This window comes from Callorhinus ursinus, unplaced genomic scaffold (assembly GCF_003265705.2).
Source record: "Callorhinus ursinus isolate GAN/ISIS: 27379988/994484 unplaced genomic scaffold, GSC_fseal_2.0 scaffold12, whole genome shotgun sequence".
NCBI classification, from domain to species: Eukaryota; Metazoa; Chordata; class Mammalia; order Carnivora; family Otariidae; genus Callorhinus; species Callorhinus ursinus.
The window spans coordinates 61921231-61937764 of record NW_027397074.1 but is presented as its reverse complement, the minus strand read 5'-3'; the positions used below and the strand labels follow the sequence as shown (position 1 = coordinate 61937764).

Sequence of the window (16534 nt, the reverse complement as noted above, 5' to 3'; positions counted from 1 at the left end):
GGCTGACTGGCTGCGTTTTGCCAGCCTCTTCTCATAAAGGAGGTACATGTGTTCTCTAGAGGATGACATTTTGGTTTGAGCTAGTCCCTATGGGTGGCTCCATTTTAAAGTGACAAATTAAGCCTTACTTCAGTGAGTAATCTGAAAGATACCTAAACTGGCAGCGTTTTTTTCTCTAAATGAAAATTAAAAAGCATCAAATAGTTAAATTCACTACGTGGAAATGTAAAATCACTAAGTGATCTTATTACAGTTTTTAATTCTAAATATGTACCTTTTCCAATGGGTCATTAAATTACCTGCTTAGTTATAAGGTTAAGATTTTGAACTTTTTTTTTTAAGATTTTATTTATTTATTTGACAGAGAGAGACACAGTGAGAGAGGAAACACAAGCAGGTGGAGTGGGAAAGGGGGAGCAGGCTTCCCACGGAGCAGGGAGCCCCATGTGGGGCTCAATCCCAGGACCCTGGAACCATGACCTGAGCCGAAGGCAGATGCCTAACAACTGAGGCACCCACGTGCCCCTGAACTTTGTTTTTTGTTTTTTTTTAATGTAAAATATCACTTCTATTTACTAGTTTTTCACTCTTCTACTTTATGCTTTTTAATTTTAGAATCATCACATTTTTATAACTAAAAGGGGATTCATGACCTGGTTGAACTTCCTTACTTTGTGAATGAGAAAACTAAGTGTAGGTTAGTGACTGGCCAGAGGTTAAATGGCCCAATGGTGACAGGATCAGTAGCCCCACTTAGTTTTCTTGCTCCTAGATAATGCCTTTACATGGATAATTATGGAGTTCTCAATCTTGGAATTACTGGGATTTTTGTTGATGCTGCCCAAAGAATACTGATTTGGATTTTCTTAATAATCTGTATTATGTAGGGGTGGGGGGAACCCCAATCATTTAACAAAAATATTGCTCTTCTGAGTAATGAATTTGCTTAAAAAATCTTACTCCTTGAATTCTTCCAGGGCTCATTCTATCCCCAAAGAATGTAAAATGTTCTGTCTCTGTTGTTATCCTGTACTTCAACTTTCTCACTTTCTCTGTGCATGTTCTAACATATTTATTTGTTAAGATCCATTTCCCCTTTCTCTAGCCCTCTTCTTCTGCCAACTTCACCCCCAACAAAATAATCCATGCTAACCGCCTCGTATGCATCCCTCTGTACTTTTCTTTATTTCATACAAAGATGTATTTACCTGTCCACATAGATCCATTCATGTACATTTATATGTACATTCACAATATTTTTTTGTTAAATTGTTTTTCTCATTTAGTCACAGGAGTGAGATTGCTACATTGGAGGATACGTGATATCGAAAATAACAAAACAGCTAATCTTTGTATAGTTCTTACATAGGCCAGGCACATATAGTGCTTCAGTTTCCTAGTCTGTGAAATAAGGACGAAAGTTCCTCTTTTTTAGAGCTGTTGTGAGAATTAGAGTTAATACATGCAAAGTGCTCGAAACAGTTGCACATAACAGTGTTCTCTATGTGGTCGTAGTCACAGTAGATAGTAGTATTTGTGGTGGTTACCACTCATTACTACAGTAATGATGCTCAAGCAGATTATCGGGAGGTAGATTGCGTAGTCAAAGGAACGCTGGTGTTAGTAATAGCAGTAATTGTTGCTGTTGTGATTAATGTCACTACCACTGCTACATTTCTTTGACCCAGAAATCCTATCCCGGGAATCTATTCCTTAGGAAGAAGAACACAAATACACCTCATTATATGCGCACAATTATTTGTTGGCTCTTGTTGGTGTACTGACACCTTTTAATTTTTGTCAGTTGGAAAGGTTTAAAATATTATTTCACTGTTGCTTTGTTTTTTTTTTCCCCTCCCCTCGCAGTTGAGCATGAGCATAATTTTCTTTAGACCTATATATATTTCTTACATATTATTTCATTTCATAATTCATATTCATTAAATATTTCATATTTACCATATAGGTTTGCCTTATTGTTTGCCTGTTGATTTCATTTATACTGTTACTATACAATAGTTAAACAAATTTTCATGTGCTGTTTTTAATAGATTTTTTTCTCTAGGATTTTAAATATTCTTTCATATTCTCTGTTCTTTCAAAGCACCCACCCTTCTTGTTTTCATTAGGGTTTCTTTTTCCCTATGGACTTGAAGTTTATTTTATATAACTAAAAATATCTGTTGGGATTTTTGTTGGAATTGTGTGAAATGTATATCTAACTTTGGGAGAATTAGCGTTATTCTTTCAGTGTTAAAACAATGTTTGCAGATTCTATATTTCCGTACTGAGTCAGATGTAGTTTTCAACCTTGTGCCAGGCACGTTCCTGGGCTTTCTTATACTACTCATGCATCTAATTCTCATAACAGCCCTGGAAAATTGTTTGTTTGTTTTTGGGGGTAAGGAGAGGTCACTCAGAGAAGGTCAGTAACTTTAGCAAGTGGCAGAACAGGGACTCACGGTTCAAATTTTTTTCCTCCAAGGTTTGCTAGAAGTTGACCTGCAGGACACGGTGGTGAATTTACTTGCAGTGAAGAGGCAGACACCCTCTGTAGGAAGGGTTTAGCTGTCCACCTCCTCATTCCAAGTCTGCTAGAGCAGTGCTTCTCAAACCAATCACCTGGGCATCTTGTTAGAATGCAGATTCTGATTCAGGACCTCCGGGGTTGGGCCTGGAAGTCTGCTTTTCTACAAAGTTCCCCTGTGATGTTGGGGGTCTGAGTGCCACATGTTGAAGAACAAGGAAGCAGTCCTTGCTTTGAGCTCTCATTGTAATCAGAAGCAGAATAAACCAGTGTAGCATATAAGCCCAACTTCTTAAATAGACTTCACATTCAGAGTATGGAGAGAGATTGTTTTTGCCTCTAGTTTGGCAAGACTGCGAAACCTGCCCGTGTAACCTCTGGGATCAAAAGCTGTAGCCTTTTACTCTTCACTTGGCATTTTGAAATTCTTTTTTTCCCTATCTATTTTCTACTGTATTGGTACCATCTCCCTTTCTCTACTGAAAAGGATGTTAGGGAAAAGAAAATTAAATCTTAACTGAGGACCTATACAGTTTTGTTTTGCTGTTCTGAGAGCTGAAAATTAAAGTGTTTTTTTTTTTTTAAGTATGTTTTTAAAAATGAGGCATAGACCTAAGAGGAAGCAAGTAGATCACAAATGCATTGCTTTTTCTCCATTGCTGTGGATCTAGTCATCTTGATTTGCCCTCTGTTGAGTGGCTCTCCCATGTTTTGAAGAAGCATAACCCCAGTACAGCTGAACTGGAGTTGGCACACAGATATTGGACCTTCTAGGTTTCTCATGGGTGTTGTGGGTTTGTCATGGGAGAAGTCACTGGGGATGTGCTGCAAGTGAGTAAACCGCCCCGAGAACTCTTTTGAAACCATGATTCACATTCTGGCCACAAAGAAGCAAGGAAATGAGTTATTTTTACTTCAGATTTATCCTACTTTTACTGTTTAAATGGCATATTATCTAAGTAAACAAAAGCTTTCCTCCATTTTAAAGACAGCTTCTGTGGCTTTATGATATGAATCCTTGCCATTCATAGATGGTAATTTTCTGCTATTACATATATGGATAAATATGGTTGTTTTTGGAAGTTCCTGCAGTTGATGAACACTTAACATTTATCAAATATGTTTGTTTATTATTTTCTAAAAATATAATATCCCATATTTTTAAGTTTTATAAGAGCCATTGCTTTTCACCTACCATTACTAAAGAAAGTAGCAATAGAGATAAACTTCTCTAATGAGCTAGGAAAAGAAACTTATAGAAGAAAACCTAAAAAGTAGACAGGGAATCTAGTTCACACTTTGGGATGTATGCAGGGCAAATGAAACAGCAGAAGGCCAATGTTCTGTTTCTTTCTCCTTGGCCGTAGGTAGTGAACCTTAGCTATTTGACTCCTGGCAGACCCTAACGAGATCTTGGCAAGTGGACATTTGTGTTCACATGCCATTTATTTAGTCATATAAAAATATGACTTTTTAAATTGATGCCCCTAACTTTATACTCTGAAAGTCATTGAAGTTTTCTTTAATTCTAAGGAATAAAGGAGAGACTTCCAACAAATGTTAGTGCTTTTTTTTTTTTTTAAAGATTTATTTATTTTATTGAGAGAGAGCGAGAGAGCGCACGCGTGCGTGCGGGAGTGGGAGGGGCAGGGGGAGAAGGAGAAAGAATCTCAAGCAGACTCTACACTGAGCACGGAGTCCGACGCAGGGCTGGATCCCACGACCCTGAGATCATGACCCGAGCTGAAATCAAGCATAGGATGCTCAGCCGCCTGCACCACCCAGGTACCCCAAATGTTAGCACTTTTTAAAAATAAACTTTATATAAACTTTAGTCTCAGGGGCAAAGCTGATACATTCTTTTTATACAACGTGGCCCCTTTTGAGCAGAGATGAGCCATCACGTGGTTCATAAGGACGACTCTTTGGAGAAGGGCACGGGGGATTCTTTGGGACACATCCCTGCTGCAAACCCAAGCAGTACTGACATTGGGCTGCCAGCCTCCAAATAATTAAGAATTGATTTACCTTTATATTTCAATAAATCACAACTTGAATCCTTTTTTTTAAGACAAAAAGGAATTTTAAAAGCACCTAGTCCAATTCTTCATTTTCAGGATGAGCAGATGTTCCAGAAGTTTGAATTACTTGTCCAAGTTCTCTGTAGAGTTAGAACTGTAACTAAGTTCCCCATCTCTCTTCTGCATTCTGTTCTTTGCTACCAGATTTGACATAAAAAGGAAAGTTCAGGTAGGTGGTTTTAAACATCTGTCAGCCTTGAATAGAAATTATTGGTGTCACTGTTACCTTATACGAGACTATATGTTATGGATGGCAGACAGTTGAAGGACTTAAAAGTCTCTTTTGTGACTATGCTCTTGCTATCTGGTGGAAACTATAGGCATACATTTCATGACAAGTTTGGGGAATGTGCACACACATAAAATTCTGATTTGGAAAACAGCTTGATTCAATCCTTATTTTTACATAATTAGATTTGAGCAAAACCAGAATATGTCTCCAACACAGCAAATTTCATATGTACAAATATTTGTTGAGAGCTAGCATTTTCTAAATGTTTTGCAAGACAGAATGTGGCAAATGTCCTGCTAAGTATTATATTAAATATATTTCTCTAAAGTAATATTTGTGTTATTTTCTAAACATTTTCTTGAACTACAAACAATATTCTGCAATACTGGAGAAAATGTAATAAGGAGTTATATGCCTAGTTACATATGATAGCCACAGTGTTCCTAATCATTTAATCACGATGAATGACAGTTGAAGAATTATTTTATTTTAAGTTGGAAATCAGTAGAAAATACCATTATTAGTAAGGAGTCCTGAGTGGCTTGCATAATTTGTGCTTCTAGATTTAATAGCATCAAGGTTAGTATTGAAGTGATCTCATCTCCTTTTAGCTTAGTTTCTTGCTAGAGTTTGCACTCTGTATGTTGTTACTGCTCTGATTTTCTCAGCCCCGGTGAGTAACATCACTCCCTGAGAATGAAACTGTTCTCAGACATTTAATGCAGCTGGAACTAATGTCATAATAAAAAACAGTTTAGTCTCAGAGTTGATTGTTCGCCATAAGATAAGGCTTTGGATTGATATTATTTATTTTGACTAATGTTCTGGGCACGGCTACAATGCTTGGGTAACTACTGTGCAAAAGAACAGTAGAGTCAAGTAGAAGTTTGTAGTTTAAAGGACACTTGAGAACACTTAAACCAGCTTCTGACCTGATGTATAAATCTTCGATCTTGTAACTCAGCAAGCATCTCTCTCCTGGAAAACTTCCAGTGGTACAAAGTTTAGCTCTTCTTAAAGCATCCCCTAATTTTGCTAATGTTCTCTTAGAGTTCATCTAGCAAGTTGAAATCATTTCTCTTTAATTTAATTATTTTCTCATTCATTCATCGAATATCTCTTGGGCCTCACTCCTGGGCCTGGTACTCTTCTATGTGATGGGGCTGTAGGCAGTGGTTTGTGGAGTGAGATGCGTGGGTGAAAATAGAAAGCAATTGATAATGGCCCTGTGAAATCTGTCCAAGAGCCCTGGCTGTAGGTAAGGAGGGAGTTGGGAGAAGATCTTTACATGCTAGCTATCTGAGCTGGCCTTGAAGGGTAGGGCTGCCCTGCTCTGCTCCTGAGGATGGAAGGGCTGGGGCAGGGTGCATCCCAGGCAGAGGGAATTGCATGGGGAAAGACACAGGGTCTTGGGGGCCTCTGCATGGTGCATGTTGGAGAAGTGCAAGCAGTTTTTTGTCATCTGGGTACAGAATGTGCATGAGAACGTGCTGGCAGGGAACAGACTGAGGAGACAGCTTCAAGGTGATTGAAGAGGGCCTCTGTGCCCTGCTGAAGCATTTGAATTTGACTGTCTAGGAGAAAGTTGAGGGTAGTGAAAGAGAGAGCTGGGCAGGCACCCTAGGGGCAGCTGGGGGAGCTGTATAAGCAGAAGAACTCCATCTGTGTTTCCTAAAGCTATTGAAGGGTGAATCTGAGGTGGAATCTGTGAGCTGGAGAGTTCGTTAGAAGGTGATTATAATTACCTGGCAAGAGACTGAGGGCCTGAACTAGCCAGAAGTGGTAGGAAGCAGGGAGGAATTCACCAGCCGTGGTGCGGGAACAATCTGGAGGACTTGAAAGTAATTAGATGTAGGACTGAGGAAGAGGGAGAGGTTCAGGCTGTCTGCCAAGTTGCCAGTTTCTGTGATTGAGGCGTTGATTCTACCATTTACCGAGATAGGAAATGCAGTGGGAGGGACACGCAGGTTTTGAGAGGAATGGAAATGAGTTCAGTTTCAGAGATGTCAAAACTAGGAAGGGCCGTGCAAGTGCAATAGGTAGCTATATCACAGAGCTTTATCCCTTATTCATTCACTAGACCTTCAAATATCTGAAGATTCTTCTGAACTGATTTAGGAGTCATCTTGTCTCTTAAGCTGACTGAGAAAGATTAAGAGAAAGCCCTGAGGTCAAAAGAGACTTGAAGTAGTATTAGGTAATATATAGAAGAACCCTACTCTGTCTTTTCATCACATAAATCCTCTGTGATGTTGGGCTTATTATCAAAACAGTTTGTATGTGAGGAAACAGGCTTAGGACAGATTCAGTGATACCCAAAGCCATATAGCTAAAAAGGGGCAGAGGTGGAATTCCAACCAAGGTTTTTGGGATTTGGTGGTTTCTCACAGTCATTATGGCCAAGCCCATATGCCTTTAATGGCCTCTAAGACTGTGTTATCTGGTCCCTGCTTGGCTTTTCATTCTCAACACATGCCAGTTTCCCTTCCTTGAACATGTCCTGCTGCCTTCCATCCTGGGATCTTTTCTTTTCTTTCCGACTGGAATGTACTTTTTCAACCATGCTTTCCCTAATGAACTTGGTAATTAACCTTCAGAGCTTCCTCTCTGAGAGAAGTCCCTTTGACTCTATGGAATAGGTCAGGCACCACAAAAAGGAGGCTTAGAGCAACTTGTGTTATTCTTTCCCAGTGCTTACTACCGTTTGCAGTTACACATTTATATCTTTGATGGGTTGATTAATGTGTGTCCTCTTAGAAAATTTCACCAAAGACTAGAGATGGTGCCTGTTACTGCCATACCATCATCCGTGTATCTCCAGCACATCTCAGAGGACCTGGCCAAGAGCAGTTGATCAATATATATTTTTTGAATGGAAGAATTACCTCAAAGCTCATGCACTTAGCCATTCTATGCTACTAGAAATGTTTTGGAATATACCACTTAAAAGAATTACACATTTCTTGTTATAAACAGAAGAATAACGTATAAATGACCACTGATAATAGACTATACCAAAATGAAGAACCTGATAATTTATTATCAGAGCTATGATATTGAAAATTGGCTAAACAGCCTATAAGAAATTAGAGGATGGAGAAACTAAGATCAGTTATTACTCATCAGTTATTACTTTAAAGAATGATAAAGAAAGGAGAGAATTATTTATAATTGTGCAATAATTTAAAGTAATTAAATAAAATATCACATTAATAGACATTCCTGTCCCCCACTCCCCCCATAAAACTTAACAAGGTATTTAAAGGTCCACATACAGCCAAGTAGAGGGAGAACGTGTAGGCTCGGATTTAATCACGTGGTCCAGGGCCCCCTGCTAGCCCTGTGTGTTTTAATAGGTTCTATTATTATTTAGGTTTGGAGAAGCCAACAGATCCGGTGACTGCCACTGAAAAGATAGTTTATTATACTCACAGATCACGAGAGAGAGAGAGAGAGTACATGTCTCATCACGAGGGCCAAGAGGGAAAGCACTGGGGTCCATCTCAAGGCAGAGAGAAAGAGAGGGACTGGGCATGTACTTTTACCGTGGCTACATCAACAAGGAACAGGCCAGACAAAGGAAGTAGGTTTTGGATTGGCTAGTTTAAATACTTTCAGCAGCCTCTGGAGTACAGGGGCTATCCTTGGTTGTCTGGCACCTAGTCCTTGGGGTGATCACGGCAGGTGTGGAGTGGCCCAGGGTGAGAGCACGCAGTAGAGGAGGTGGTTGGTGTGTGGGGTCTGGATTGGTTGGTTTGTATTTGAAAATGAAAAGTGTGAACCTGGGAGAAGGACTCCTCCCAATGGGAGTAGAGGGCAGGCAGCCAAGGCAAGTTGGCTCAGGCATATTATCAGTTTGTTCAGACCAAGGTGTGTCCAGCTTGAACATATAGAACAGATGTTAAATCATCAAATTCAGAAGCTAGAAGCATGATTAATAAACTGTGGCTGACCCACTGGGTAACTTTTATTAGGTTAATAATCTGTTTTTATTCCCACCAGAAATGAGGATAGTAATAACTAGTCTTATTCTTCTCAGAACTGTGGTCCCAGGATTCTTACTCTGTTTTAGGCCATTGACCCCTGAGACTCTGTTCACCAAAGAATATAGTTAGGACATTCAGACTTAGCCTGGCCACTACAGACTCCACGCCAGCCTATGCCTCCCCTTTTAAAAAAAGAACCCTGCATGCTGTGCAGGCTAGTGTCCTCCCCGTGGAAATTAATATGCTCATTTCTAAACTTGGAAGGTAGTTAGAGACTAAGCCTAAAGCTCCAAAGACCAAAGGCTTGGATTTGAATCTCTGCTCTGCCATTTAGGGTCTATAAGACCTTGAACAGATTACTTCATTTTTCTGTGCTTCATGGTACTTTTTATAGTCTGTAATTATCTGCCTTGTGTCCCACAAGAAGCTTCACAAAGGCTGAGATCTAGCATCTCTTATTCATTGCTGGGTCTCCAAATCTAGTACAGATGGTATGAGGCAGATAGCAGGTGCTGAATAAATATTTGCCACTGAATGAAGAATGAGCAAATTCACTACCTGATTTTTAAGCAGGTAGCCATATTTCCCTACGAGAGGCCACAGAGCTCTGCCAGTTCTGTTTGCCTTGGAGCCTTTATCCAGAAAGCATTTTCATGAGCACTGCGTCAGTATAGACCCATTCCTACCCTGTATATTCATTATTTCAGTATTTAAAAGCTAAATCTGTAGTGCATAATGGTAATTGATGTTCATTAAGATGCCAGAAATTATTAAAAATCAAATTAAAGTCAAATTAAGTTCTTAAGATAAGTATAAGGCACGCTTGTCCATCTAAGTAGGAAAGACCTTCAGAACTTAGGGGCTAACCTTCAACTTTTTGTAAAGCTTCCCAGGAAGACTCATTTTGAACATGTTCTACAAGGTTGCTTTAAAAAAAAGTTGGGCGCCTGGGTGGCTCAGTTGGTTAAGCATCTGCCTTCGGCTCAGGTCGTGATCCTGGAGTCCTGGAATCGAGTCCCACATCGGGCTCCCTGCTCGGCAGGGAGTCTGCTTCTCCCCCTGAACCCTCTTCCCTCTCGGGCTCTCTATCTCTCATTCTCTCTCTCTCTCTCAAATAAATAAGTAAAATCTTTAAAAAAAATAAAATAAAAAAATAAAAAAAGTTGGTTGTTTTTTTTTTAATTATGGACAATTTAAAACACATATATAAGGAGACTTTAAAAAATCATACCATTGTCGTATCTCAAACAATAACTTCTTAACGTTTTCAAAGTATCCAATCATGTGAAAATATCCCCTGTCATTTCATAAAGGTCTCTCTGTGGCTGTTTTTGTTTGAATCAGGATCCAAACCAGGTCAACATATTGCATCTGGGTAATCTCTTAAATTTCTTTTAATTTATAATAGTTTCTCCTTCCGTCTTTTTTTTCCACTTGGCCAGTTTTTTTAATTAAAGAAACCAGATCATTTGTCCTGTGATATTTTTCATATTCTTGATTTTGCTGATTGCATCCCCATGGGGGCATTTAACAAGTTTAAATCTATTCCTTGTATTTCCTATAAACTGATAATTAGAGCTGGAGGCTTGGTTAGATGCAGGTTTGACATTTTGGAAAAAATACTTCAAAGGTATCTCTGTGTACTTCTGATTGCACCATGTTGGGGGGACACATTATCTTTTCTTGTGATACTAAAACTAATTGGTGGGGGCTGGTATTTTACTTCAGCCTGATCTCCCCATTCTAGAAGTTAGCCTTTCACACTATGCAGTTCTCAGCCCTGACTGCACATTAGAACATCTGTGTAGTCTTACACATTTCTCATGCCTTGGCCCTACTTTCAAGAATTGATCCAGGGTGGTTCTGGCTTTTTTTAAAGGAGTCCTAGGTGATTTTGATGCACAGGAGGACTGAGAACTGCGGACCTAATAATTTGGGTAGTCGTTGAGGATCTTTGCCTAGAGATTCTTTATTTCCGTAGGGGTTGTAAATAGTGATACTCTTATGCTTTCTGCATGTGTTAACAGAAATTCTGTAAAAACCTTCATGAAGTCTTTGGCTCTTTCTTTAGTTTGTATAGGAAAGGTAGGATAAAAAATTGGATTCTTACCAGTTTTCTGAATAATGAGTTGAGTATCCACCATCCTACAAAGGTGACAAGAGAGTTTTAAGTAGTATTATCCATTCACAGATTTTAGCATCTTTGATATTTCAAATCATTGCATTTATTGTTATTATTACTATTATTTTGATGCTCAAACTGTTTGACCTTTAGACAATGGAAGTCCTTGCAATTTCTCCTGCCACTTTCTTGGCAACATCAGTAGTATGGATTTGATTGCTTCCTTGCTGATTATAAATGACATGTTTTAGGCTCATCTTTCACATCTGATAATTTAGTCATTCGGTGGCCTCTTCATCTTGTGCAATTCTTGTCTTGAACTTAGAATCAGCTATTTAATTGTCTAGCTATCTGTGTCCTCCTTTGGTGACATTCTGTTTAGTGGCTATGACAGGATTACAAAATGAAATTGCAGATATTTATAACAATAGTGAATTTCTAAACGGTAATTGGGAAAAAGCGTAATGCTCATGTAACAACAACAAAAAAATCCTTAATTGTTTTAATGATTAATCCTGCAGAGAATGTTGCACAAATCCTTGATCACCAATTTGTATTTTTTTCTTTCCAGCTAATGTCCATCAGTGTGTTGGCAGTTTCTGCTTGGATGAGGGACTACCTAAATAATGTTCTGACTTTAACTGCAGAAACAAGGTAGGCTTTATAATTAATGATTGCTTTCTTTCATCAGGTTTCCTTAGACTCTAGTTTCTAAGTAACTTGGCCCTCAGCGGTTTAGATGATAGTGCTCTTCCACAATCCTTTATCACAGACACTTGCATTTTCTAGCATTCTCTTTAAGGTATGCCACTTGCCCTGCGAACATTTCTGGGTGTGGTAACACCAGTTGCCTGTCCTCTGGACAGTGTGGCCGCTGCGTCATATTTGTGCGTAAAGGACAGCATAGCTACTTTTCTATAAGAAGATTGCTGCCAGCCTGCTTACCTTCAGATCCCTCAGCTAAGGAAAACCAAATTCAGCATTGCCATTTTCCTCTCAAATTTCAAAAGGTTGATCCACTAATATCACAAGGGGCAAATTACTTTAACTTCTCCCAGCCTCCATTTCTTCATCTCTGAATGGGGACTCCCCATGCATCCCTCTAAAATGTCTGGAGAATGAACTGAGGTGCATTTTTGTGGAAATCCTTAACACAGTGGAGCTTAGTAAACAGTAAGGGCTAATTTTTGTTGTTACTATTACTCTTACTAGTATGGTTCTGGTTAATGATTTTTTTCATAGTTTTCCAGCAGCAATCACCTCCCTTCCTCTTTCTTTTAATAGAGACCAATTTCCTTTTACACAGCAGTCTTTTGCATTTTGGGGGAGGATCGGTCGGCGGCAGAAAAGGTGCTGGCCAGGTCAGAGGAGAGGGAGATTCCTGGTTCTTTCCCTCAGGGTAAGGCTGCAGAGCTAAGAGTGGATGGACTTCTTACTGGGGACCCCTATCTTATAAGAGATTTTAAATGAGTTGAGGTAGAAATGCTACCACTTGTGTAAAAAACTAACCAAAACAAAACAAAAACAAGACAAGCAAGCAAATCGGTGATAGCGCAGTGATTTTGAAAAGAGTTACACAGTCATCCGCTTTGAGGCGTGATGATTTAAAGGATTAGGAACATGAGTCTCCGTTGTGTCTTGTACTGTGTCTTCGGTGCATTTTGGTTATGTTTTATGTATAATATGACATCATTGTTCTTTCAGGGTAGAGGAGGCTGTCATCTTGACTTATTTTCCTGTCGTCCATCCAGTCATGATTGCTGTTTGCTGTTTCCTTATCATTGTGGGAATGTTAGGATACTGTGGAACAGTGAAAAGAAATCTGTTGCTTCTTGCATGGGTATGGTGTTTACATCTTCTTTTTATTATGGGAGAAAAGACCAACCAGTGCTGTATTATTTTTTTCATCAGCGCACAAGATTACGTGCTTAGGGAACCGTGATAGCGGGTCTCTAATCTGTGGTAATTGTTCAACATCCTGTGAGAAGGGAAGCGTTCTTTCCATGAGAGATGATTTTAGCACAAGTATTTGTTGTCCTCAAATGGGGAGGTATGGAAATATGTACGCTATTTAATTATTTCACCCAGGTGATGTGTTGACATTTTCATTTGAAAGTATGAGTTGTTGCCTTGTGTCATGGGTCCCTCGGGACTAGAACAAAGAAGTTATAACAGAACTCTCATTCTCTCTCTCTTCCTTTTTGAACAAACCAGCCATAAAACCCATGTGCAAATTCAGGTGGTGAAATAGCAGATAGATATTCAAATCCCAGCACCACCTTTACATAGGGTAGCAGGTAGAAGTGAGTCTTGGTTTCCATAATCTTAGTGGTTTTTGTTGTGTTTTGTTTGGATTCTGAAAGAGTTGACCAGATTGCTTCTTAAATTCCCTTCAGCACTCACATTCTATGATTCTAAAATCTATGATTCAACTTCTAATTAAAAAATTAGGAAACTCTCTCTTAACATTAAAAATTTGAGTCAATTTAAATTATAGTTTATGTATATATACATACACATATGTGTGTGCATATATATATATGTATATGTATTTGAAGCACACTGAGTGTATAAAATATTTCATGTTAGTGGCACCAGATAGTGAGGCTGCTACCATGTAATTGCAGACATCTCAGATTCCGGAAGAATTAATTCATTGGATATATTCCTTTCTTTGCAGTAGTTCTCAATGCTAGCTGTGCATTAATTTCTTGTAGGGAATCTAAACAAACATTTTAATGGGGTGCTAATATGCTGGATATCTGAGCAGGAAAAAATTCTGATTTGTAGCATTTGAAACTTTCCATGGGGTAAATACTTGCAGCATGGTTGATTTCCGGCTACCGAAGTGGGATCACTGAATGCAGAGTTGGGGAGAGATGCGCACAAATTGGCTCTGAGGAGTGAGCTCCTGCACACCAGTGCTTGACTGGCTCCCGTCCCAAGCCAATTAAAACAGAATCTTAGTGTGAAGCTGAACTAAAGCTTTTAATTTCACAGGAACAACCTGTGCGAATGTATTAGTTGGCTTTTTGGAGGATAAGTCTTGGCTTCATGGACTCTTGATGTCCATGACTGGGAAACAGAAAGTGCTGCAGAAAATAAACCACACTCAGAGAAGGGGAGCATGCCCGTGACCTTACTTCTTTCCACTTTGGTATACAGTGAGGAGAATGTCAGAAGGGTTTGGAATCTTATTTTACCATTTAAGATATTTGGACAATAATTTAAACATAAACTCAAGGACTTATTCTATATGAAACTGATAGTTTAAAGGACAGAGAAGGTATTTTGGACTTAAAAAAATCTAAGAATCCTTTTCTTTCCTTAATTTTATTTATTTATTTTAGAGAGAGAAGGGGAGAGATTGAGAGCAGAGGGAGGTGCAGAGGGAGAGGGAGAGAATCCCAAGCAGACTCTGCACTCAGCATGGAGCCTGACTCAGGGCTTGATCCCATGACCCTGAGATCACGATTTGAGCCAGAACCAAGAGTCAGATGCTCAACCAACTGAGACACCCAGGTGCCCCACTCTCAGAATCTTTTTTTAAAACCACAATCTTAGGGGCACCTGGGTGGCTCAGTTGGTTAAGTGTCTGCCTTCAGCTCAGGCCATGATCCCAGGGTCCTGGGATCGAGCCCCACATTGGGCTCCCTGCTCAGCTGGGAGCCTGCTTCTCCCTCTCCCTCTGCCTGCCACTCCCCTTGCTGTGCTCTCTCTCTCTGTCAACTAAATAAATAAAATCTTAAAAACAAAACAAAAACCAGGATCTTAGAATGCTGTCCCATTTACACAACAATTTGAGGATAACTATCTTCCCCCTGTCTCCAACTTGTGTGATTCTGGATGGTCCCTGGAACTGTGGGTTTGGGTGGGGTGGGATAGCATATTCCATGGATCTCAAAGACTTTTAGGAACATATTTTGAGAACCATTTATGCATTCCGTTAGGCTGCTTGAATGCTTGTAAAGCAAGTTGATGAAGAACCAAGTAATTTGGTTTCTGCTTGAGGCAGGAAGAGTCATAGATACCTGTGATGAGAGGCTACTTTATGAGGCTGGAAAGAACCTTATGATGCAAAGGTGACATGGGGGACTGACACCATAATAATGACAAAGATGATGATGATAAAGTAGTTTATATGAAGAGTTTTATATGAATTAATCAATTTTGTCTCCTTCACAATTCTAATGAGATAGATATTGTTATTCCCATAATATAGATGAGGAAATGAGGCACAGATTGGCTGATCTGCCTGAGTTAGCTAGTGAATGGAGAATATGCTATTCAAACTGTGGCACCCCAGTACAATATATTTTTAACAGCTTCACTATTTTACTTTACAGTTGCTGCCTTTTCCTAAGTGCTTATAAATGTTTCTTACATTATATAAAACATTTTCCCTATGATCTTTCATTTCTTCAACCTGACAACAATCACCTAAGGTAGATAATTATAAATGAGGTTCAGAGAGGTTCAGTAATTTGTCCAAAGTCACTCAGCAATAATCTGTGGAGCTTTGATTCAAACCTCAATGTTTCTGGCTGCCAAGCCCATTTTCACTGGGCCTTTACTGTCTCTAGCAGATGCTTCTCAACCTTTGAAGCCCAGCACATTTCCCTAATCATAAATTTTGTTTATAACCAGCCCTAACTATCAGACTACACACAACTTGATAATATGAACTATTCACCTTGCCTGTAGCTTTCATAAATGTTTATCAAATCGAATAATGGACAGGACATTAGAATAGTGCGAGTAGGCAGCCAGCATCTCAGAGGGAAGATTGGAGCCAGGAAGGCATGAACAGAGTGAGATTTTCAATGAGGAGACTGACCCACTAACCTGTAATTATACTGGAATCAAAGCAGATCTTCATTTCGGTGCAAGAAATAAATGGCCATCCTCACCACCTTATCTTTGGATGTTATTTGAACACCAGGGTTGATTTCAAGCAGGTTTATTGTTTGAACTTATACTGAAATTGTTAAAACCCCATATGAAAATGATCATCTTTAAAAGAAATAAAATAAAATAAAAAAGGATAAGCCTGACTCTTAGATAGGGTCAAGGGGAATGACTTCTTTTTTTTTCCCCCAAATTTTAATTTAAATTCTAGTTAGTTAACATATAGTGTAATATTGGTGTCAGGCGTAGAATTTAGTGATTCATTACTTATGTATGACACCCAATGCTCATCATAACAAGTGCCATCCTTAATCCCCACCATCCATTTAGCCCACCCCCCAGCCACCTCCCTGCATCTACCCTCAGTTTGTTCTCTATCCTTAAGGGGAGATGGTTTCTTAAAGGAGCGGAGGGGCATGAATGCAAAATATGACAGGATATTAGGTCTTTGGCAAATATTTGCAAGGCGACTCTCATGTTTTCTTCCTTTGTGCCCTTTAGCTTATTATCCTAATTAATATTTAAAGAAGTCCAATGCATTCAATCCAACTCATTCATTTTCCTGTAATAAATGGAAATTGGTTTTAAACCTTAGTTGGGTACTACTCTCAAGGCTTTTAGCTATAGACTAAATGAAATTCATTTGTTACTGCAGTCCTACCTTGCTAGTAACATAGG

General features: G+C 39.2%; 1 protein-coding gene across 3 annotated transcripts in view; it reads left to right on the top strand.

The window, feature by feature from the left end:
• Positions 1 to 16534, top strand: part of TSPAN12 (tetraspanin 12) — a 62059-nt gene that overhangs the window by 2472 nt on the left and 43053 nt on the right. For all 3 annotated transcript variants that reach the window (XM_025865719.2, XM_073899122.1, XM_073899123.1), the window contains 2 exons: positions 11520 to 11602; positions 12653 to 12788. In XM_025865719.2, coding sequence (XP_025721504.1) covers positions 11520 to 11602; positions 12653 to 12788 — 219 coding nt within the window. The remainder of the gene's footprint in view (positions 1 to 11519; positions 11603 to 12652; positions 12789 to 16534) is intronic.